The sequence below is a fragment of the Corythoichthys intestinalis genome, chromosome 20 (genome assembly GCF_030265065.1).
Source record: "Corythoichthys intestinalis isolate RoL2023-P3 chromosome 20, ASM3026506v1, whole genome shotgun sequence".
NCBI classification, from domain to species: Eukaryota; Metazoa; Chordata; class Actinopteri; order Syngnathiformes; family Syngnathidae; genus Corythoichthys; species Corythoichthys intestinalis.
Window position 1 is genome coordinate 35,435,844 of NC_080414.1, and position 22,473 is coordinate 35,458,316.

General features: G+C 40.4%; 1 protein-coding gene across 1 annotated transcript in view; it reads left to right on the forward strand.

Moving 5' to 3' along the window:
• Positions 1-22,473, forward strand: part of nsmaf (neutral sphingomyelinase (N-SMase) activation associated factor) — a 46,017-nt gene that overhangs the window by 14,318 nt on the left and 9,226 nt on the right. The window contains exons 10-28 of the mRNA XM_057824231.1: positions 6,640-6,769; positions 6,889-6,960; positions 7,041-7,149; positions 7,508-7,684; positions 12,580-12,659; positions 12,891-12,981; positions 13,066-13,129; positions 13,314-13,365; positions 13,975-14,095; positions 15,603-15,734; positions 15,805-15,847; positions 15,942-16,108; positions 16,218-16,329; positions 16,406-16,464; positions 16,530-16,597; positions 20,913-20,980; positions 21,059-21,182; positions 21,270-21,353; positions 22,276-22,426. Coding sequence (XP_057680214.1) covers positions 6,640-6,769; positions 6,889-6,960; positions 7,041-7,149; positions 7,508-7,684; positions 12,580-12,659; positions 12,891-12,981; positions 13,066-13,129; positions 13,314-13,365; positions 13,975-14,095; positions 15,603-15,734; positions 15,805-15,847; positions 15,942-16,108; positions 16,218-16,329; positions 16,406-16,464; positions 16,530-16,597; positions 20,913-20,980; positions 21,059-21,182; positions 21,270-21,353; positions 22,276-22,426 — 1,904 coding nt within the window. The remainder of the gene's footprint in view (positions 1-6,639; positions 6,770-6,888; positions 6,961-7,040; positions 7,150-7,507; positions 7,685-12,579; positions 12,660-12,890; positions 12,982-13,065; positions 13,130-13,313; positions 13,366-13,974; positions 14,096-15,602; positions 15,735-15,804; positions 15,848-15,941; positions 16,109-16,217; positions 16,330-16,405; positions 16,465-16,529; positions 16,598-20,912; positions 20,981-21,058; positions 21,183-21,269; positions 21,354-22,275; positions 22,427-22,473) is intronic.

Below are 22,473 nucleotides of genomic sequence, written 5' to 3' on the forward strand. Positions count from 1 at the left end.
CTTTGTCATCAGATAAAAATATTTGGTGCTACAGGAGACTGTTGTGGTCCTGGTCCATGAAACAACTTTCTTAACCTGGGAGACAGGTTAGGACAGCAAGCCTATCAATAACCAAAAGGCCTCTCAATAACTTACTAACTTATAACTAACACTGTAAAATGCAAACATTATATAGTAAGGTTTATTACTCATTCCTCATAACAAAAATATGGTAGAACAAAAAGGATTAATGGCTTGCCTTATAGTAATCAATATAAATGGCAGTGAGTGAACCCATATTCAATAAAATATGAGGTTTCTTCTCTGCATAGTATAAAATCCTACCAAGCATTCTGACAGGACTAACATTACACGACAATTATTATATGTATGTATAGCATAGTACACTAGCTTGAGCTACTAGCCTTAAGCATTGGCTGGCTTCTATAAAACAACAACTTATGAAGTTCTGTACATATGACCCTTCACCACCGAAGTAAACATGTATTGCACATCCATATGTAATAGTAAACATAAATACTTACATATATTTCCGAGGCGGAAACATAAGTAACAGAAAGCATTCACGATTGTCAATGCTATCGCTAGACAGCGCACTGTGTAAAGTGAATGAGTTTGTGGGCCAAATTATAGATGCAGCGAATTATTCTGACCGGCAGGTGGCAGCGATGCCCCGCAAATGGTCAACTGATTTCCCAGCGTGCCAGCACAGTACATATTATCAGTCCAATTAATAATTTTATTGGATTTATTGGGATGACGTCATAATTCCTATTATCGGACCGATAATTATCGGACCAATTATTGTGCACCAGTAATTTTGTCACACATTAGTTGCCCCCCCCGCTTGCATAGAGCAGAGCGGGACTTGGAGGAAGCTAGGTTAGGCTCGGTGGCTTGGAGCGTTAACATAGCATTTGCGTTCTCGTTAGCATTAGCATTTAGTGTGGTGAGCGTCATTTCAAACTCTTGGGTTAGGGTTAGCTTTCTTTACATACAGTTCGTGGTGTCCAGGTGGGTACGATGAATTGTAAATAATTTACCGCATTTTTCGGACTATAAGTTGCACCTGTGTATAACTCGCACCAGCCATAAAATGCCCAACAAAGAGGAAAAAAAACATATAAGTCGCACCGGAGTATACGTGGCATTTTTGGGGGAAATTTACTTGATTAAATCCGACACATAGAACAGATATGTCATCTTGAAAGGCAATTTAAAATAAAAATACAATAGAGAACAACAAGCTGAATAAGTGTACAGTATGATGTTACATGATGCATGAACAACGAAATGCGAACGTAGCCGGTATGTTAACATAACATAGCTATTAAGAATTATTCAGATAACTATAGCTTAAACAACATGCTAACAAGTTTACCAAACCATCAGTGTCACTCCAAAGCACCAAAATAACATGTGAAATGATATAATAATGTTTTAATAATTTGACACATAAGTCGCTCCAGAGTATAAATTGCACCCCCAGCCAAACTATGAAAAAAACTGCGACCTATAGTCTGAAAATGCGGTACTATTTTTCTGCTGAGTGTGCATTATAATAGCCAAGTTGGCCTTGTCCTTATAGATGCTACAATATTCATTCATTAATTTTCCGAGCCGCTTATCCTCACGAGGGTCACGGGGGTGCTGGAACCTATCCCAGCTAATTATGGGCAGCATGCAGGGTACTCCCTGAATCGGTTGCCAGCCAATCGCAGGGCACAAGGAGACTAACAGCCATTCGCGCACACACTCAATTTAGAGTGTCCGAACGCTCCAATTTTATATACTAGTATATAAAAACTGTGCAAAATTTCCGATTCTTAGATTATTCGCGATTCGGCCGTGGAAGATTCGAGAACGATTCACAAACATCCAAATTCCGATTATTGAAATATGCCAAGTAAAGCGGAAGTACAACACACTCAGCGCGCCGCGCGGTCAATGAGCAACGGAGCGGGAGTAGCTAAACATCATGCTTCTCATTACCCGGCCCCTGCCATGCTCAACTCACGGCTCTAGCTCAACTCATGCCACGAGATAAAAAAACACAACAACATATCTGACTGCTGCTGAAAAGCTGCGCTACAAAGTACGTCATCCACATAATGTTACGGTAGATATCATTTATATAGGACTAGATGCGCTACGGTAGCGGTAGTAGCACATCTACAAAAAGCTAGATGCGGACGTAGTAAACGGCCGCCATCTTAAAGCAGTACACTTCCCTGCAAGGCTGTTGTAGCGAACCTTCCAAGCAAACCTAATTAACTTTTTATCTAAAATACTCCTAAATCGGTAAAATATTGACTCGAATCTATCTTTAAAATAGTTTTAAAACTTTCACATGTCGAAAGTAGACAAAAGGGAAATTATGGATAAACGGGAGCAATTTTATCAACTTTAACGGTTGATTCACCACATTCAATTAATTGAATGTAGTTTAAAGCTGCTGATGCAGAATGGGGACTGGAGTTTTTTATTTACTGTTTTTTTTGTATATTTGTTTACTGGTATATGTTAACTTGATACTGAAATAGTAGTTTGGTTTAGCCTGAGAGGATTTTTGAACAATTTTGGAACTAATGTACAAAACATTAAAAAAAAAAAAAAAAAAAAAAAAAAAAAAGGGAGGGGGGTGCATCAATAGTCGTTTTAGAATCGAATCGGAGCCTCTGAATCGTAATCGTAATCTAATCGTTAGGTGCCCAAAGATTCCCAGCTCTAGTATATATATATACAGTGGGGCAAATAAATATTTAGTCAACCACTAATTGTGCAAGTTCTCCCACTTGAAAATATTAGAGAGGCCTGTAATTGTCAACATGGGTAAACCTCAACCATGAAAGACAGAATGTGGGAAAAAAACCAGAAAATCACATTGTTTGATTTTTAAAGAATTTATTTGCATATCATGGTGGAAAATAAGTATTTGGTCAATACAAAAAGTTCATCTCAATACTTTGTTATGTACCCTTTGTTGGCAATAACGGAGGCCAAACTTTTTCTGTAACTCTTCACAAGCTTTTCACACACTGTTGCTGGTATTTTGGCCTATTCCTCCATGCAGATCTTCTCTAGAGCAGTGATGTTTTGGGGCTGTAGTTGGGAAACACAGACTTTCAACTCCCCCCAGATTTTCTATGGGGTTGAGATCTGGAGACTGGCTAAGCCACTCCAGGACCTTGAAATGCTTCTTACGAAGCCACTCCTTTGTTGCCCTGGCTGTGTGTTTGGGATCATTGTCATGCTGAAAGACCCAGCCACGTCTCATCTTCAATGCCCTTGCAGATGGAAGGAGATTTTCACTCAGAATCTCTCGATACATGGCCCCATTCATTCTTTCCTTTACACAGATCAGTCGTCCTGGTCCCTTTGCAGAAAAACAGCCCCAAAGCATGATGTTTCCACCCCCATGCTTCACAGTGAGTATGGTGTTCTTCGGATGCAATTCATTTTTCTTTCTCCTCCAAACAAGAGAAGCTGTGTTTCTACCAAAAAGTTCTATTTTGGTTTTATCTGACCATAACACATTCTCCCAGTCCTCTTCTGGATCATCCAAATGCTCTCTTGTGAGCCGCAGACGGGTCTGGACGTGTACTGGCTTCAGCAGGGGGACACGTCTGGCAGTGCAGGCTTTGAGTCCCTGGCGGCGCATTGTGTTACTGATAGTAGCCTTTGTTACTGTGGTCCCAGCTCTCTGTAGGTCATTCACTAGGTCCCCCCGTGTGGTTCTGGGATTTTTGCTCACCGTTCTTGTTATCATTTTGACACCACGGGGTGAGATCTTGCATGGAGCCCCAGATCGAGGGAGATTATCAGTGGTCTTGTATGTCTTCCCTTTTCTAATAATTGCTCCCACAGTTGATTTCTTTACACCAAGTGTTTTACCTATTGCAGATTCAGTCTTCCCAGCCTGGTGCAGGTCTACAATTTTGTCTCTGGTGTCCTTCGACAGCTCTTTGGTCTTGGCAATAATGGAGTTTGGAGTGTGACTGACTGAGATTGTGGACAGGTGTATTTTATACCGATAATGAGTTAAAACAGGTGCCATTAATACAGGTAACGATTGGAGCCTCGTTAGACCTCGTTAGAAGAAGTTTGACCTCTTTGACAGGCAGAAATCTTGCTTGTTTGTAGGTGACCAAATACTTATTTTCCACTCTAATTTGGAAATAAATTCTTTAAAAATTAAACAATGTGATTTTCTGTTTTTTTTTTTCCACATTCTGTCTTTCATGGTTGAGGTTTACCCATGTTGACAATTACAGCCGTCTCTAATCTTTTCAAGTAGGAGAACTTGCACAATTGGTGGCTGACTACTTATTTGCCCCACTGTATATATATATATGTATATGTGTATGTATATATGTATATATATATATATGTATATATACAGTGCCCTCCATAATTATTGGCACCCCGGTTAAGATGTGTTTTTTGCTTCTAATAATTTTTTTAAAATTCAAATAATATGGGACTTTAATGGAAAAAATGAGAAAAATCCAACCTTCAGTACAAGTGCATTTATTCAGTGGGGAAAAATTCCCACATAAAGAAATCATTATTTGACATCAAATAATGTGTGTCACAATTATTAGCACCCCTGGTGTTAATACTTTGTACAACCCCCTTTTGCCAACAAAACAGCACCTAATCTTCTCCTATAATGTTTCACAAGATTGGAAAAGGCAGAAAGAGGGATCTTCAGCCATTCCTCTTTGCAGAATCTCTCTAAATCCCAGACCAAGTGACGACCCATCTTCAGCTTTCGGGCAGAAGGCAACAGATTTTGATTTAAAATGTCCTGGTACAGTGGTACCTCTACATACGAATTTAATTCGTTCCAGGACCTTGTTTGTAAGTCGAAATGGTCGTATGTCGAGCAGGATTTTCCCATAGGAATACATTATAATTCCATTAATTCGTTCCAAAGCCTAAAAACATACACTAAATTCTTAATAAATACTGCTGGCACTGTTACAAATGGCAATTAAACATAGAAAAACAAATAAGTTATAAATAAATAAGTCAGAATAATATAATAATAATAAGAATAATTAATAATTATTCCTGTAAATAATGTAACGAATTGGATTCTAATATGGCGGACACTTTTTACTGTCCCTGAACGCACCGCGAAGCTGACGTCACGGTGAGATAGGTCGGTGCGGTAGAGATAACACTTTCGTTTTCTTGAGAGCAGTCAACTGCTTAAGACAATGGGCGTTTTGTGTTGGATAAGTTCTTAAATAAATGATAAAAACGTGACGAAGCTGGCGATTTCCTTGGCAATGTTACCACAATAATAATTGTCACCTTAACTTATAAATAGTGGCGAACGGTGGTCGGAAGAGGACCATGGAGCTGTATTGTTGAGCCAGTTCAGGGACGCGCACACCAAGCTCATATTTTTCTATAACTTGCATCTTCATTTCAAAGGTAAGCATCACTTTTTTCCTTGTTTCTCCAACTGTATCAACTTTTTTTGAAAACTGTGTTGATTTCTCACACAAGAAAATCCACCGTGCGTTCGTTTGCAGTGCTGTCATGTCGTCGTATTTCGAGCAACTCGTCGGATGTAGAAACAAATGGCGGCTCAAATTTTACGTCGGATGTCGAAAAGATCGTGTGTCGAAGTGATCGTATGTAGAGGTACCACTGTATTTCAAAGCATTCATGATGCCATGCACCCTAACAAGGTTCCCAGGGCCTTTGGAAGCGAAACAGCCCCACACCATCTCTGACCCACCCCCATACTTCACAGTGGGTATGAGGTGCTTTTCAGCATGCGCATCTTTCGTGGCACGCCAGACCCACTTAGAGTGTTTGGTGCCAAAAAGCTCAATCTTGGTCTCATCTGACCAAAGCACACGGCCCCAGTTGAAGCCTGGGACCGTGTGCTTTGGTCAGATGAAAATTGAGATTTTACGCTTTCCAATGATGTATCACACGTGCGTATCGGACAATTTTGAAATTTGGCCAAATTGGGGTTCTCAGAGCAGAACTTCAAGTCACCTGAGTGTTTTCCACCATATATATGTATGAGTTTGTAAATAAATGGAAGCGAAAAAACACCTGTGTAATTTCTCCAAATGTAAACATTGGTCACACGTGTGACATTGGGACAAAATTGTCACAGTAAGTGATGTTTCCACAGTTAAATTTTCGGTTATCATTGTCCACATGATAGCGCCACAAACGCAGAATTCGCCCTTCTTCACTTTAATCGCTGTTTTTAAGAAACATCATCTAAATGTGCGTGTAGATAATAGGCCAAACCGTCGAAAAAGTTCTTCTTTTTGCCAAAGACCCTGCTACGTGTAGACATGGCCTAACACACGTTGAAATGACAAGTGCGCCGAGCAACATTTCAACCAACGTTTTCAATTTTTTAAATCATTTTTTATGGTACTACTTTTTGAAAGTCACTTAAAGTAGTTACTTTAATTGAATAACTAATAGTTATTTTTTTCAGCGAAGTAACTATAACTCTTTACTTTTTAAAAGTATCTTGAACAACACTGACACTGTCGAACATACTCAGTGTCGAGATTTGTGTTTCGGCTGAGAATGAAAATGAGAGCCTGCACAAGTCGTTCGATACTATTATAGATCTGGTTTTGTAATGTTAAGCTTCCAGAATGTTGCCGAGAAGCCTCATATGGAATGTGCGGTGGAGATGGTCCTGCCTCTGGTGTCCAACCCTGGCCACGTTTGCATTACAAATGAGAATCTCTACTTTCAGCCGCTCAATGGATATCCGGTGAGCTGTCTCTAATGCTTAAGAGTGTGCTTACTTATAGTCTGAATCCTTTGGAGTCGCAGTGATGGAGCAAACTGATTAATGAGCTCATGAATGATGTAATTCCTCTCTCTCATCAGGAGCTCGTCATTCAGATCAAACTCCATAAAGTCAGGCGGATCTACAAAAGAAGACATGGCCTCCGACCCCTTGTGAGTACAAGTGCTCTGAGTTCAAGCACTCTCCTTTGGTGTGCATACAGAATGTAGTATTGATCTCTCGTCTCATGCAGGGGCTCGAAGTTTTCTGTTCTGAGAACGACTTCTGCTCAGACATCTATCTCAAGTTTTACAACACAGCGGACAGAGATGAAATTTATTATTTCATTGCCACATTCCTGGGTGAGGAAATGCAATGATGTAAAGTAAACAAATCCTCAATTTGTTTCATAATACTCTGACTGCACTGGATACTACAGAATCTGAATGCGATCTCTATTTTGTATTCAACTTGCAATTATGGGAAAAACTTTTGGAGACTGGAAGGATCAATATGTAATGCATTTGTGTTATTTACGACAGCGTTTAGTCCCTATCCATGAAATTTTAGTTCATAACTAAGATCTTTAAGGTATAACAACATGTACTGACAAATTCAAGTGAATCATATAATATTTACTATCATTCTAAATCAGTATTATGATTTTTTTTTAGTTTGGTGTCATTTACATTCATGAGCGCTATGATTCCTTTTATTCAGAGAACCACATGACAGAGCACACGGCAGAGAGCTACATGTTGCAGTGGCAGCGCGGCCATCTGAGTAACTACCAGTATCTCCTTCACCTCAACAACTTGGCTGACCGCAGCTGCAACGACCTCTCCCAGTACCCTGTCTTCCCATGGGTCATTTCCGACTACACAAGTACACAATTGGGTGGGTTGACAGCAGAGATCTACAACACACCAATACGCGCATGCTAAAAGTGTTTTATTTTTTATTTTTGCTAGTTTATCTACTTTATGTGGTTTATGACATGATTGCAATAGTGTTTTTTTTAAGTCAAATCGCAAATCTCATTACTCCTTCTGCAGCTACCTGCTGGCTAACAAATGCATACATACAAAATGAATTAATACAGGGGTATGAAAAAGTAACTGAACCTTTTTGGAATTTCTCACATTGCTGCATAACATCACTATCAAATGTGATCTGATCTGTGTCAAAATCACACAGATGGAAAAACAGTGTCAAACTAAAACCACCCAAACATTTATAGGTTTTCATATTTTAATGAGGATAGCATGCAAACAATGACGTATGGTATAAAAATAAGTAAGTGAACCCTCTGCCTAAGGGGACTTATTGAAACCAATTTTTACCAAACATTTTAAGTCAGGTGTGTGCCCAATCACTGATGAGTGGTTTAAAGCTGCCCTGCCCACCATAAAACAGACACCTGGTAAGAATTGTCTTGATGAGAAGCATTATCTGATGTGCATCATGGCTCGGTCAAAGGAGCGGTCTAAAGACCTGCGATCAAGTATTGTTGATTTGTAAAAAGCTGGGAAAGGATACAAAACCATCTTTAAAAGTCTGGATGTTCATCAATCGACAGTCAGAGAAGTTGTCTACAATTGAAGAGGTTGGTTGGTTGGCCGTTTTTTGCCGGGTGATAGGGAGCCGACTTGATGTGTTGAACCCCATTGGCTTGCAGGAATTCAACCATTTCTTTTGTCACAAATTGGGTTCTGTTATCTGACACGAGTTGCGCAGGGGCTCCGAAACGGCTAAACATCTCTCCTAACTTCTCAATTGTCTTTTCCAATGTCGTGGATTTCATGCTAGCTACCTTTGGCCACGTACTATGGGCATCGATAGCAACCAGCAACATTTGATTTTCGAAAGGCCCCGCAAAGTCAATATGAATGCGGTACCAAGGGTCCTGAGGAAAATCCCAAGGATGAAGTGGGGCCACAGGTGAATTGTTGCGAATCTTCTGGCAAGATGAACGTTTTTTCCCATCTCTTCTGTTTATTTAATCCTGGCCACCAAAAATAACTTGTCGCCATTTCTTTAATTTTAACAATACCACTGTGACCTGCGTGCAGTTGCACAAGCATTTTAGCACACAGTGACTGCTCCCCAACAGCAAACAACCTGATTGAACAGAAAGTTCCCACCTCCTATCCCAAAAAGGTTTGAGAGCCACTTTTTGTTATGTATTTCCTTAATCTAAGTACATGTAACACCGAGACTTGAATGGAACAACACTTCTTTATTCTGTGTGCTTCTGATCTTATGTGCACATGAATCATCACTTTGATGTCTTTCTAACAAAATACCACACCAATAGGAAGCGCATACCACACCCACAGGGAGAGCACAACTATGGCAACAGCAGTGTGACATAAATATGTTACAAGATGCTTTCGGTATTGTTGGTTTTAACGGAGGCGGCAACGCACTACGTAAAGTAGATAGCTGCTTTTTCAGCTACATTAGCCCGATATTAGCCTCTAACACAACTTAATAAAAAATGTTGTTATATGGACATACGATCCGCCAACATGTTGTCTTCCAAAATTATACCAGGCTGACAGCGCTTCAGGTGTTCATTCATGGCCGACGTCCTGCCTTTGTATGCGAGCTCGGCATTGCAGAAACTGTACATGACAGTGACACCCTCCTTTTTTTCGTTAAAATAAATCCATGCTTTTGCCACTTTGGTCTGCTTTTTGGGCTTTGTGCCGTTTCCCCGCTTGCGTCCCGAGTGTCCGCCATTCTCAATTTTCCATGAATATATGCAGTGAGGAGCAGAAGTATTTGCACCCCTCGTGATTTTACAAGTTCGCCCACTTGGAAAATAGGTGGAGGTCTGAAATTTCAATCATAGATGCATTTACACTCATAGAGTCATAATCTAAAAAAAAAAATCCAGGAATCACATTGTATGATTTTTTTAAATAATGCATTTGTAGTTTACAGGGGTTCAGAAGTATTTCTATCCCTGAGAAAATCAGTGCTAATATTTAGTGCAAACGCCTTTGTTTGTCATTATAGAGGTCAGATGGCTTCTGTAGTTCTTCACCAGGCTTTCACATACGGAAACAGGTATTTTGGCCCATTCCTCCACACAAATCTTGTCTGGATCTGTCAAGTTTCGGGGCTGTCGTTGAGAGAAAAACAAACAAACAAACAAAGTTGCAGCTCCATCCAAAGATTTTCTATTGGGTTGAGGTCTAGAGACTGGCTAGGCCACTTCAGAACCCTTATATGCTTTTTACGCAGCCACTCCTTAGTCAGCTTGGGTGTGTGCTTAGGATCATTGTCATGTTGGAATATCCAGCCATGACTCATATTCAAGTCTCTGACTGAGGGAAGGAGGTTCTTGCTCAAAATCTGACGATACATTTCACCATTCATCCTCTGCTTTATACAGTACAGTGGTCCTCTCCCCTTTGCTGAAAAGCAGCCCCAAAGCATGAGGTTTCCACCCCCATACTTCACAGTGGGGATGGTGTTCTTGGGATTGTACTCATCCTTCTTTTGCCTTCACACACAACGATTAAAGTTTGCACTGAAAAGTCCTACTTTGGTCTAATCCAGTACTTCTCAAATAGTGGGGCGCGCCCCCCAAGGGGGGCGCAGAGCGATGCCATGGGTGGCGCGTGTAACCTCGGGGAACATGCTTTTTATTTTTTTATTTATTTTTTTGTTGTTGTTGCCGTACTAGAATAAAGTGTACTTGCACATCCACTCAGTGGGTGGCAGTGGCACTCTCATTTTCAAAGTGCGCGCAGTATTTTTGAAGTAAGCAAGAGCACTCAGCACACAGAAGAGACTCACGAAGAGCTGGAGAGCTGTGCGCCGTTTTCGAAAGCTGTTTTCCGGCCGGACTCACGCAGCAACCCACTGTCTTCTCCGGTTCTCATGTGTCCGCCCGAGAAGTGCCATTTTCTGCTTGGGATCGTCACTACGACCGCCCTCACCTACGGTTCTCCCTCGGCCGCTGAGAGTGCGCTTTTTTCGGGCTGTTTGCCTTTTGGCTTTGACATTTAATACAGTGGTAGACGAGGAAAGACCACTGTTTACTGTGTCTAAAAATGATTATAGCGGACAGCCGGAAGCCAAATCAATTAAGACGCCACTTAAAGACATTAGACCCCAATCCCATTGATAAACCGCTTGGTTGTTTTTCAGCGAAAACGTGCCGAATATTGCCAACAATCGTCCCGCTTTGTCAGTGTTATATCAGTAAACCAGTGAGCACTGTTAGCATGCTCAGTGCAAAATAACCCCACATCATTGCAAACTGGAGGTGATACTGGGAGCAGCGAAAATAAAAACTGTCCTTCTGTCCAAAGACACTTCTTTTTTTTTTCTTCTATTCAGTTTTGTTTTTTTTTTTTCGGTCAAATTTTTTGGCTTATTGTCCTCATGAGTTAATGTTTCCAATCAATTTGAATTTGTTATTATTTACTGATTTTATTTTTCAGTATCAAATGGTCAAAAATTTACCTTGAGTGTATTTTTACAGTTTGGATGTGACTTTTTTTTTTTTTTTTTTAATTCAGGCAAATTGATGCGCGTTGTCTTTTCTGTTACAAACAAAACAATGTTATACTTCAAGTACTATATAAGAACTATAAGTTCATCTCTGTTATTTTCTCTAATAGGAAAAAAAGGATACAATGTGAGTCAGAGGCGTACTTATAATAGTAATATTATAGACAAATGATACTATTTACAGTGTCGGCAGAGTTTGGGGGGGGGCGCGAAACATTTATGTCTTCCTTGGGGGGGGCGTAACAGAAAATAATTGAGAAACACTGGTCTAATCTGACCTCATGACTTTCTCCCATGATCCCTCTGCATCATTCAGATGGCCCTGGCAAACTTCAGACAGACCTTCACATGTACGGGCTTCAACAGGGGAACCTTCTGAGCAATGCATGATTTTAAATCATTGCACCGTAGTGTTCTACTGAAAATAGCCTTTGAAACTGTGCATCCAGCTCTCTTCAGGTCATTGACCAGCTCCTGCCGTGTAGTTCTAGGCTGAGCCCTCACTTTTCTCATCATGAGTGATGCCCCACGAGGAGAGATTTTACATGGAGCCCCAGTCCAAAGTAGATTATCAGTCATGTTTTGCCTTTTCGATTTTCTAACAATTGCTGTAACTGTTGATTTATTCTCACCTTTCCAATCATCTCTTAGCCTTTTCCAGCTTTGTGGAGCTCAACAATTTTTTCTCTGGTGTCTTTTGAAAGCTCTCTTGTCTTGCCAATGGTAACAGTTGGATTATGACTGGCTGTGGGGTGCATTTATATGCTCAAATGGGTGGTGGGAGGGTTGTTACTCATGCGTTAAAGGTGGACTTTTTTCAAGGTATACTGACAACTCTTTGAGTGTCATAATTATTGCTTATTCTCAGGGGTACAAATACTTATGAACCCCTTTAAACTACAAATAAGTTACTGTATTTAAAAAATCATACAATGTGATTTCTGGATTTTTTTTTAAAACTCTCCTTTAACCATTGACAGTCGACGCATTCTAATTTAATGCTCTTTTGAAAGTTCAATCTTAGCAAGCCAAAATAAATATTATTGCAAGCATAAACCCTTGTTTCCTACGTTTTACATCTCATAAAATTTATTCTGCAAGTAAATGCTTTTAATCCAATTCCTCTATTATTCAAAGTAATTAAACAATAGATTAATCGATTATTTAAATAATCGGTAGCTGCAGCCCTAATCTAATTGCCATAAATCTGGCCCGCGAACCAAAATGTGTTTGACACCCCTGTCCTTTTGTATGTCTTCCAGATCTGACAAAGGCAACCACATTTAGGGACCTCAGCAAACCTGTCGGAGCGTTAAACAAAGAGCGGTTGGATGGGCTACTGGTGAGATCCACTCCTCTGAAGAATATAATGAGATCTCTTACTGTTGAAAGATGCTATCTCATGTACAGAGATAGCAAAGAAACAGTAATGCTTATCAAATGAACCGTTATTAAGGTTGTAGTTTCCAGTTGTTAAGAATTGCAGTGCATTACACTCTCCAACACATAAAATAAATATAGTTTTGTCAAAATGTCACAAACAGTAAATTCTGATACAACGTCTGAATTATAGTGTCGCTTCAGAGGCATGCCCGAGCCTCGATTCTTGTACGGCAGCCACTACTCATCTCCTGGTTACGTCCTTTTCTACTTGGTCAGAGTTGGTAAGTCAGCAATTTACATTGTTTATAACCTCTATATATGCATTGAGTCTCTCAGCATTGTGTTTTGGTTTACCTTCCCCACAGCTCCAGAACACATGCTTTGTCTCCAGAATGGTCGTTTTGACCATCCAGACCGCATGTTTAACAGGTAGTGTATTTTGGCATGATTTTAAACTCTGAATATTTGTTTAGGTTCATTCCATTTACGGCTCTATGTAACCTGTTATCTATATGATGTAACTGGCCTTTTGTGCGTAGAAGGAAATACATAAGCATTTACCGGTAATCTCTAAATCTCATTGCGGATTTAACCATGAATTTGTCTCTTACAGCATAGGTGAAACATGGAAAAACTGCTTAGAGGGAGCAACAGATTTTAAAGAGGTGAATTATTTGATGTAATGTTTTTATAAGATTATAGTAGTCAAAAGGCAATGCTGTGTAAAGTAGTTTGCTGATATGGATCTGATTTTTTTTTCTGGGACATACTGATTCAGGCCATGAAAGTGATGATTCTGTATAGAGATCGACCGTATGCTTTTTTTCAGGACCGATACTGATTATTAGTAGTTAGAGGGGCCGATAACGGATTATTGCAGCCAATATTCATTTGCTGTAAAGGAGTAAAAAATTGGCATAAAAAAATAAATAATGCAAACACTGAACTTCATTGAATTGTTGTAAAGCACTTTGAGGACCTTTCTTGTTTTTGTAAATGGCTATATAAATAAATTTGAGTTGATTTTGATTACAGCTGAAACAACCCAGTTTTTAACTGTTTTTTCCCATATTGGCTGGTCGGATTTAAAAAAAAAAAAAAAAAAAAAAAAAAAAAAAAGGCCGATACCGATATACGTCAAATTTCAAAATATGGGTGCCGATAATCGGTCTATTTCTAATGCTGTAACTAATTTGTAGACCATAGTTAATTAAGTGGTGTATAATTTGTACTTTGCTATGGTTCCAATTGATGGTTGTTCATTTATCACCCAGTTAATTCCAGAGTTCTATGGGGACGACTGCAGCTTCTTAGAAAACCACTTTCATCTTGATCTGGGCCGGCGGCAGAATGGAAGCTTTGTCTGTGATGTCCACCTACCACCTTGGGCCTCAGGTAACTTCCTGTTGGCATGCTATGACACGTGCACTCTAAAGGCCGAGTTATGCTTCCGCGTCGGATCTGCGCCGTCAAAGAATACCCGATTTACAACCCTGCGCCATTGCCTGACACGGTCCTATTGAGTTTTCAAACCCTAGCGTCACGTCAACGCAGATGACATTACGGAAATGGACTGTGATTGGTCCGCTCAGACTGTGGTTTCCGGTTCAGCTCGAAATCATTGCTGTTGTACACGCAAAAATGGACCAAGCCGAAGGGAGTATCATCAAACAGCAAGTCTCGTCAAGACATCATTAAGATTGCCAAATGGAAAGGTCAGCGATTGAATGAAAAAATGGAAGGACCACCGAGACGTGTGTGTTCGGAATCGAGTGGCCACATGAAGCGGTGACCCAGTCGGCCACAAACTGCCAGCTTTTTATCAATTTATGTCGTATTTTTGGTTGGTGCACATAAACATTGTTTATTGTGTACATATGTTTGCTGTGAGTCTGTGACTTATTTACGTGTCACACTTCAAGTATATGAAGAATAAAGCACTAGTTTGGTGTCAAAAGAGTTGTTTGGATGTATAATTTTCAACAACAGACAGTTCACACACGATACATCATCACTGATTGAGAGTGCCTCGGTGCTTTTCTGATAACGTTAACATCAAGGCTTCCAACGCAGTTTGGGAAGTTCCATAGACGGCAGAAATCTTCTATGGCTTCCCACTGGCTGGTTGTAGAACACTGCAAACAAATCGGGCCGGAGGGCTTTGCATACCTCGGACACAACGCTGGACGCAGTGCTCGACGCCAGTTTGAAGCTAGCCGCCACAGCTAGTTGGTTTTCACCCGAGGCTAAAACTATGCGGCATCAAAAGGTGGACAGACCGCCTCTGGACAGACCGCCTCGAAACAGGCCTGTGATACATCAATATCCCTGTCTACTCTATAGATGAATCCGAGTAAAGACTTGTATAGGTCGCCATCCTGTGGTTGACAGCAATAACTAGGGTGTCTGCACACCTATAGCAGCCCAGCGCCAGTAAACAGTAACTTTAGCTGCTGTTGGCTATGTGCTGCGAGTGGAAACGTCTTTGGACAGCTTTTTTACGGGGAAAAGACCACCTCCTGAGCCGGAACAGGAGCCTACAATCAAGTCCATTCTGGATATTATAACGAGGCAACAAAAGCAAATGCACTGAAAGCATCATACTTCATGGCGAACCGTATTGCTAAAGCCAAGAAACCTTTCACAACAAGTTTTAGGAGAGGCCACAGTTAAAAAAAAATGTTGATTCATTGTATGGTGAGGGACATTTTCCCTGCACTTAATACTTGTTTTTAGCCTTGATGTGTTATATTTACCGTCATTTTCTGCCACACGTTGCCGGTCCATGAAAAAGGACCACATTACACCAGTCCGTGGTGCAAAAAAAGTTGGGGACCACTGACCTAGAGGTACATTTGAGATCCTGAACAATATTACAATATAAAATCTCTTCCCACTCCAGATGCTAAGGATTTCCTGCAGAAGCACAAGATGGCACTTGAGAGTCAGTATGTGTCCGAGCACCTGCACGAGTGGATCGACTTAGTGTTTGGTTTCAAGCAGAGAGGAAGCGACGCAGTCGAGGCCAATAATGGTATAATAAGTCACTGTAATAAAATCCAGAAATGTGAGAATAGCTAACCTGCGGTGCAATCATCTTTCAGTCTTTCACCCATTGACCTATGAAGGTGGCATTGACTGTGACAGGTACGACACAGTGTGCATTACCTATGAATACAGTCAAGTTTTCAGTAAGGCTGAAACATAACAAATAAAGAAACATGTGTTTTCCCCGCCACAGTATTGAGGATCCTGACCAAAGGGTGGCCATGCTGACACAGATACTAGAGTTTGGTCAGACCCCCACGCAACTGTTCACCATTCCTCATCCTCAGAGGATCACGCCAAGGTCGCAGAATATCACCAGAAGCCCCAGCCTCACCTCACCCGTTAGCGACCTTACTCCAGGTTGGAGTCCCTGTCTCCACCAGCATTTATTGCACGCAAATGCATTGGATGTCTATCGGCATCAGTGGCCGCCAGTTAGTTAAATGTGAATGTTTCCTTGTGCTTCCAGGCTCTCTGAATGAGGACTCCTCTTTCGAAGACTTGACAGAGGAAAGCCGGAAGTTGGCATGGTCAAACATGGGCCGTCTGAGACCAGCCTCCAGACACAAAATCCATAAAGAGTGTGTGACCTCAGAACACTAAATGCGTGATGACAATGCTATATTGCTATGTTAGTAACATCGTACTAATGCACAGGGCAGTGACGGCCATCACTGTGACCCGAGATGGAACTTCTGTTTTCAGCACATCCCAAGGTACAAGTCATATTTCTCAATACTATGTCTATCCACAATGTTGATTTTACCCAATCATGTTTCAGACTCAACACTTAAGATGTTCTCCAAAGAATTAAAGGACTTCCAAAGGAGCATGTCTTTTTCCAATATGGTCAGTGGTTCATCTTCGTCTTTCCCATTGTTGTTTTTGGCAGCCCTTTTAATTCTCATCCTAGTTTTAGTCTTTTGGACGATAATATTTATTGGCCTTAGTCATGTTTTACACCTGCATAGCGTGCAGAAACCGTGGAACGTGTCTCAACTGCTTTTGCCGAGGAAATCGTGCTTTTTCTTCCAAGCAATGTCAAAAGATATCCGCTGTTATGGCATGTTTGCTAGCACTGTTGTAAAATTTCAGTGAAGAAATGATGTTGTCAGATTGCCACGCGTGAAGCTATGTTGACATTTTATTGAACCAATGATATAGGACATTTTTTATTGAAGCCACTCTTGGCGAATCACAGAACAACCGTGACTACCGTATCACCCTACTCGACACTAGGCATGTGCCGGTACGAGATTTTGACGGTATGATAACCAGTGTTGTTAATCTTACTTTAAAAAAGTAATTAATTACAGTTACAAATTACTTCTCTCAAAAAGAAATTGAGTTATTAACTGACATTAGCTGAATGTAAGGGTATTTAGTTACTTAGCAAAGTAACTGGTGTTACTTTTCATGTTTTTTTTCCATTCCAAAAAAAAAAAAAAAATAGGTCACACTATGTGAAGTTCAAAGGGTTTTTGGGACAATTGGCCCTAGCCCAATCCTTTACCCTAAACTCAACTAGACAGGGGTATTGTGGAAATTGCAATAACTAGATTGTAACCTTTGCTATATTTGGAAGTCATTTAATTTGTGACTCAACCGTTAAAGATGTTAAAATTGCTCCCGTTATTGCATTAGTTCCCTTGTGTCTACTTTCGACATGTGAATGTTTTAAAACTGTTTCATCATTTAAAGATAGGTTCAAGATTTTGCCAATTTAGGAGTATTTTAGATTTTTAAAAAGGTACTAGGTTCGCTAGGAAGGTTCTCTACAACACAGCCTTACTGAGAAGTCTACTGATTTAAGATGGTGGCTGTTTACTAACACTGGCGAGTCTATCATTTCGCATCTACTTCTCTAGTTCTATATCTATTGCAAGCATTTTACTGACTTTAAAGCTCCATCGCAACATTTTTCGAGTCTTCCTTGTTTTCTACAAATTTCTCTCTCAGTCCAAGTTATGATGCAAGAATGTGAGTATGTTCACCTTTTCTGGGTTAATATACCACTACTACTATTAATATTAATTAGTTGAATATTAATGGAGATGGAGCGCGTATGACTCATATCATTATTTACACATTATACCCACACATACTTCTCGCAACATAGAAAGTCAACAAAGAGAAAAAAATACAACAGGCTGTATTATGAAAATGTTATTTGGAACCAGGGGTCGCGTTAACCGAATATTTTCCGTCGTTGACCGGTTTTTTAAAACGGTGACGGAAAAAACTGAAGTCCATCCGTCATTTTGACAGGTTGCAATTTACACCCCAGACCACAGGGTGGCGAGTGAGCATATTAATTAGCTATTGTCTCTCTTGATGCATGACGTCGTTGGCCTTACTCGGAAAAATGTCAAGGCAACTGAGTGTTTGTCTGGCAAGGCCAGACTGTTCTCCCTGTATTTTTCAAACACTGAGAGAAAAGTCTGGGACACAGCCTCTCGAGTAGGTACAAAATCAATCGACAAATCAGATTTCTTTATTTGCGTGACGTGTTCTTCACGAGCAACGTCACTCTTGCGCGCCGAAAGTCGTCTCTACAACAACACGGATGGCGGGAGAGCCGAGAATATGTTCCAATCCGCGGTAAATTCAGTTTTAAATTAGCTAAAACACATCGACACGAGACATTGACAACAGTCTGTCTCGCGCTAGCCATGTTGAATAAACTCCGTTCTCCTCATATGTTTACTTCCGCGCGCAAGTCCCTCGTCCTGCCCTCGTCGCTTTGCTAACGGCACGTCTGCCCGTCGCTGATTGGTGCACTCCGCTGTCTGTCTTCCTCTTGTTAAGCTTGTTCGGACAGAATATTAATTAAAAATGAATGAAAACTAAATACTATTGAATATGTCATTATTATCATTTTAAAAATTTAAGTGACGGGTAAAAATAGATTATGACCGGATTTTTATGATACTGTCAGTCAAAATGACAGACAACGAAAAAGTCTAGCGCAACCTCTGTTTGGAACAGAAGTGTCCAATGGCAGACGACTTTACAAAAGTACGCTTATAGTGAGGAAACAAGTTAGCCATCTTGTCATGCTAACTAGCCACGTTAATAGCCTCGTTAACAAGCTTACATCCTAGTATTTGTTTTACAATTGCTAGACACATGAAGCACGCAGGAGAACTCTCATAGCTGGTGGGAAACGTTTGTGAAAGCATTTACTTACCTTAAATTTTGTGTAAAGTGACGAATGAGGTCACGTAAATGTGAAATCATGCTGAAAGCGTTTCCTGCATGTCCTTCCCCCTCTAAGCCGCAGCCGTCTGTGTCTTTTCGGTAGCCGAAATACCGTATTGGCCCGGATATAAGACGGTGTTTTTGCATTAGGGTTAGGGTTAGGGTCGTCTTATATTCGCGGTCTAGACATTATACCCATTCACAACGCTAGATGGCGCCAGATATCATTGAAGCGATGTTCTGTCATGACAGATCTCAGCTACTCTCCCCATTCACGACGCTAGATGGCGCCAAATATCATTGAAGCGATGTTCTGTCATGACAGATCTCAGCTACTCTCAAGTTTAACCAGTTTGCATTATTTTTTCCTTATTCAGATTTGTTTTAAGACTACAGTTAGTTAGACTTCACTTTGATGGTTAATGCAGTTATTGCAATTTTGTTGTTTTATCACAATAGATTGGTTTATTTACATTTCAAAATCCAGAAGCCATTCATTTACGAATGTGATTGCACTTTAGTTTACATATTTAAATGTTCAGATATTAAGATTTGAATGAGGCAAAATAACATGCTTTTTCTCTCAAATATAATGTTATAATCATTTGTTTCGGATGTACTGTAATTATTTTCTGTATAAAAATTAATTTGGTGTTCAAAAAGTCTTTTTTCAAACTTGAGTCTTGAAAAAGTCGTCTTATAATCAGGGCCGTCTTATATTCGGGCCAATACTTGCCTGGTATACCAGACTCACCGATGTTCCAGCGTTTGAGTCTTGCGACTGTCCGGCGGATCAAACCCCGAGGGCGGAGCAAGCGACAGCAAACAGACAGCGGAGTGGACCAATCAGCGACAGGCAGACGTGACGTTGTTAAAGCGACAAGTAATTACCGTGAGCGGAAAATGGAGAAGTTTATTCAACATGGCTATTGCGAGCCACGTTGACTGTTGTCAATGACTTGTTTTGATGTGTTTTTGGTCATTTAAAACTGGTTTTACCGCGGATTGGAACATATTCTTGGCTCTCCCGTTCGCCATCTGTGTTGTTGTAGACACGACTTTCGGCGCACAAGAGTGATGTTACTCGTAAGAATACGTCTCGCCAATAAACGAATTTGATTGGACGATTGATTTTGTACCTTGCTCGAGAGGCCGTTAATGGGCTGGGTCCCAGACTATTTCTCACAGTGTTTAAAAAATACAGGGAGAACAGTCTGACTGTCTGACAATACGGTACTAATATCTAATACCATACCAGCGACCCAGGACAGAGCAACAACTTGAGGGGGAGGGGTCAGCGCTGCCGCTCCAAGCCATTTCTCCCTGCATTTTTGGGACATAAGAAATCGCTAATGCTGTACTACGGTATGACGGAAAATTTTAGTGGTTTTGAAACTGTTACGTTTTCATACCACAGTAGACTTTGAAACCAGTAACCTGCACATGCCTACTCAGTACAGACCTTTAAAGGCTACAGCAACATTGCGTGTTTTCTCTGGCCAAGATAAGTCATATCTTACCGTGTGTGCAAGCTTTGAGACTGGAGAGGACACTGCACTAGTGATTGGTGGGGTGCAGCACGTCACATGAGTGACACAACCAGACACTGCTACGATGCAGGCTAACTACACATAAAATGTCACACAATGTGAACATGTGACGGAAACAATTGCGGATTTTTGTCTTTTTCTCTACTTATCAGACGAAAACTGCCATTACACTCGTCCTGTTTTAGTCTACCAAAACATGGTTTTAGCTTGTTATCGTCTCTTCATCGTCATGAAAAAATATTTTCATCACCATCATTGTTGACGAAAACAACACTGGTTTTTCCCAAGGAGATTTTTTTTTAATAATCATAATGGATTAGTGGGCTAATTAATGTCAAGGATTGAGTTCTTATTCTTTTTTAAATATACATGGAAAAATACTCTCTGTAGAGACAGTTTCAATTGTCTTTCAGGCCTTGTCATCATGTCTGATGCTGGCAGATGGTCAAATTGTGGTGTGTTCCTCGTGGGACAATAATGTGTATGTATCATATCAACTGACTGGTTCACGTACATGTGATTTGTGCCTTCTTTTGACTTGCTCTTTCATGCCCTTTAGGTATTTCTATTCTATCCCATATGGCAGGCGACAGGACACGCTCATGGGTCATGATGACGCTGTCAGTAAAGTGCTTTGGGCCAACGATAAGCTCTACACGGCATCCTGGGATTCTACTGTTAAGGTAAGCGTATAGATAACATGTTTTACAGTATTTACTTTGAAGACAGGAAAGAGCAGTGGAGTGTTGATATAGCTGTTCACTTTTTAGGTGTGGCAATGTGATCCTGATACTTTGTGCAGTCAAAAGAGATCGGGTTTCGAGCTGCTTGCTGAATTGGAACATGACGCTGGGGTGAGTTTGCCTTTTAAAATCATGGCATGATTATAGATATAGCGGTATTGTGACTTAAGAGTTGGATCATTTGCTGGAGCGGGATTTTTGACCAGGATTGATTTGTTACTTGTCAGGGGTAATGATAAGGGAAATTAGCCCTCTGGACCAGTGGCTTTTCAAGTTCACTGGCCCCACTATCAAAACCAACTATAAACTATAATATTAATGCTGGATATTTTTTCAAGAATTGTTTTGAATCATGTTGGAAAGGCGAAGTCAGTGTTCTGAATCTGTTTACTGTTTTACTTTTGCACTAGTTAATGCTATCAGCATTTGACCTCTTGGTTTATTTGTGATTTATTGTTATTCACGTGTTTATTTGTACTTTAATAAAGAATTTAAGTGTTCCAAAATGTTTTTGTGAATTAATAAGCATCATCAAAAATGGCTAAATCAGTAAAATAAAAAAAATAAAAAAAGGGGGGGGAATATTAGATTAGTCGACTATTCGTAAAAATAGTCGGCTGACTAATTGGGAGAAAATTGGTCATTTGGGACAGCCCTAGTTGTACAGTGTACCTGAACATATTTCCTCCGCACCCTTCTCACCTTTTTAACCCTGATCCATTTTCATGCCTGAATGTGAATTATTATTTTTACTTCGGAGCATTCTGGTGGCCCTAACGGTTTTAAAAGTATGTCCTGGCCAATGGGCCATTTATATTCTCAACCCCTGCTTGTATATCAACTCAATTTCCCCAGTTGAAATGATATTAATTAATCTGGTTTTAATAAAAGTGTTGCCCTGGGCCATCTTGGTGCCAAGGAACTGTACATAACCAATTACTGGTAGTCAGATTTGCACTGCTTGTGATATTTTTAATAACAAAGGAGCTTAACCGCCTCGTGTAAAATAGTAACTTGACTGTCCAAAATTCAGGTGAACGCTATCGGACTGAATCAACTGGGGACTCTTCTGGTGTCCGGATGCAAAGACGGGGCCGTCACCCTCTGGGACACGGACACCTACGGAACCCTGCAGCAAGTGGACTGCCATGCTGACACTGTCCACGGTGTGTCCTTCAGTCCAGGTCAGTTTGATTATAATTATTATGCAATTTAGTAACATGTATAATTA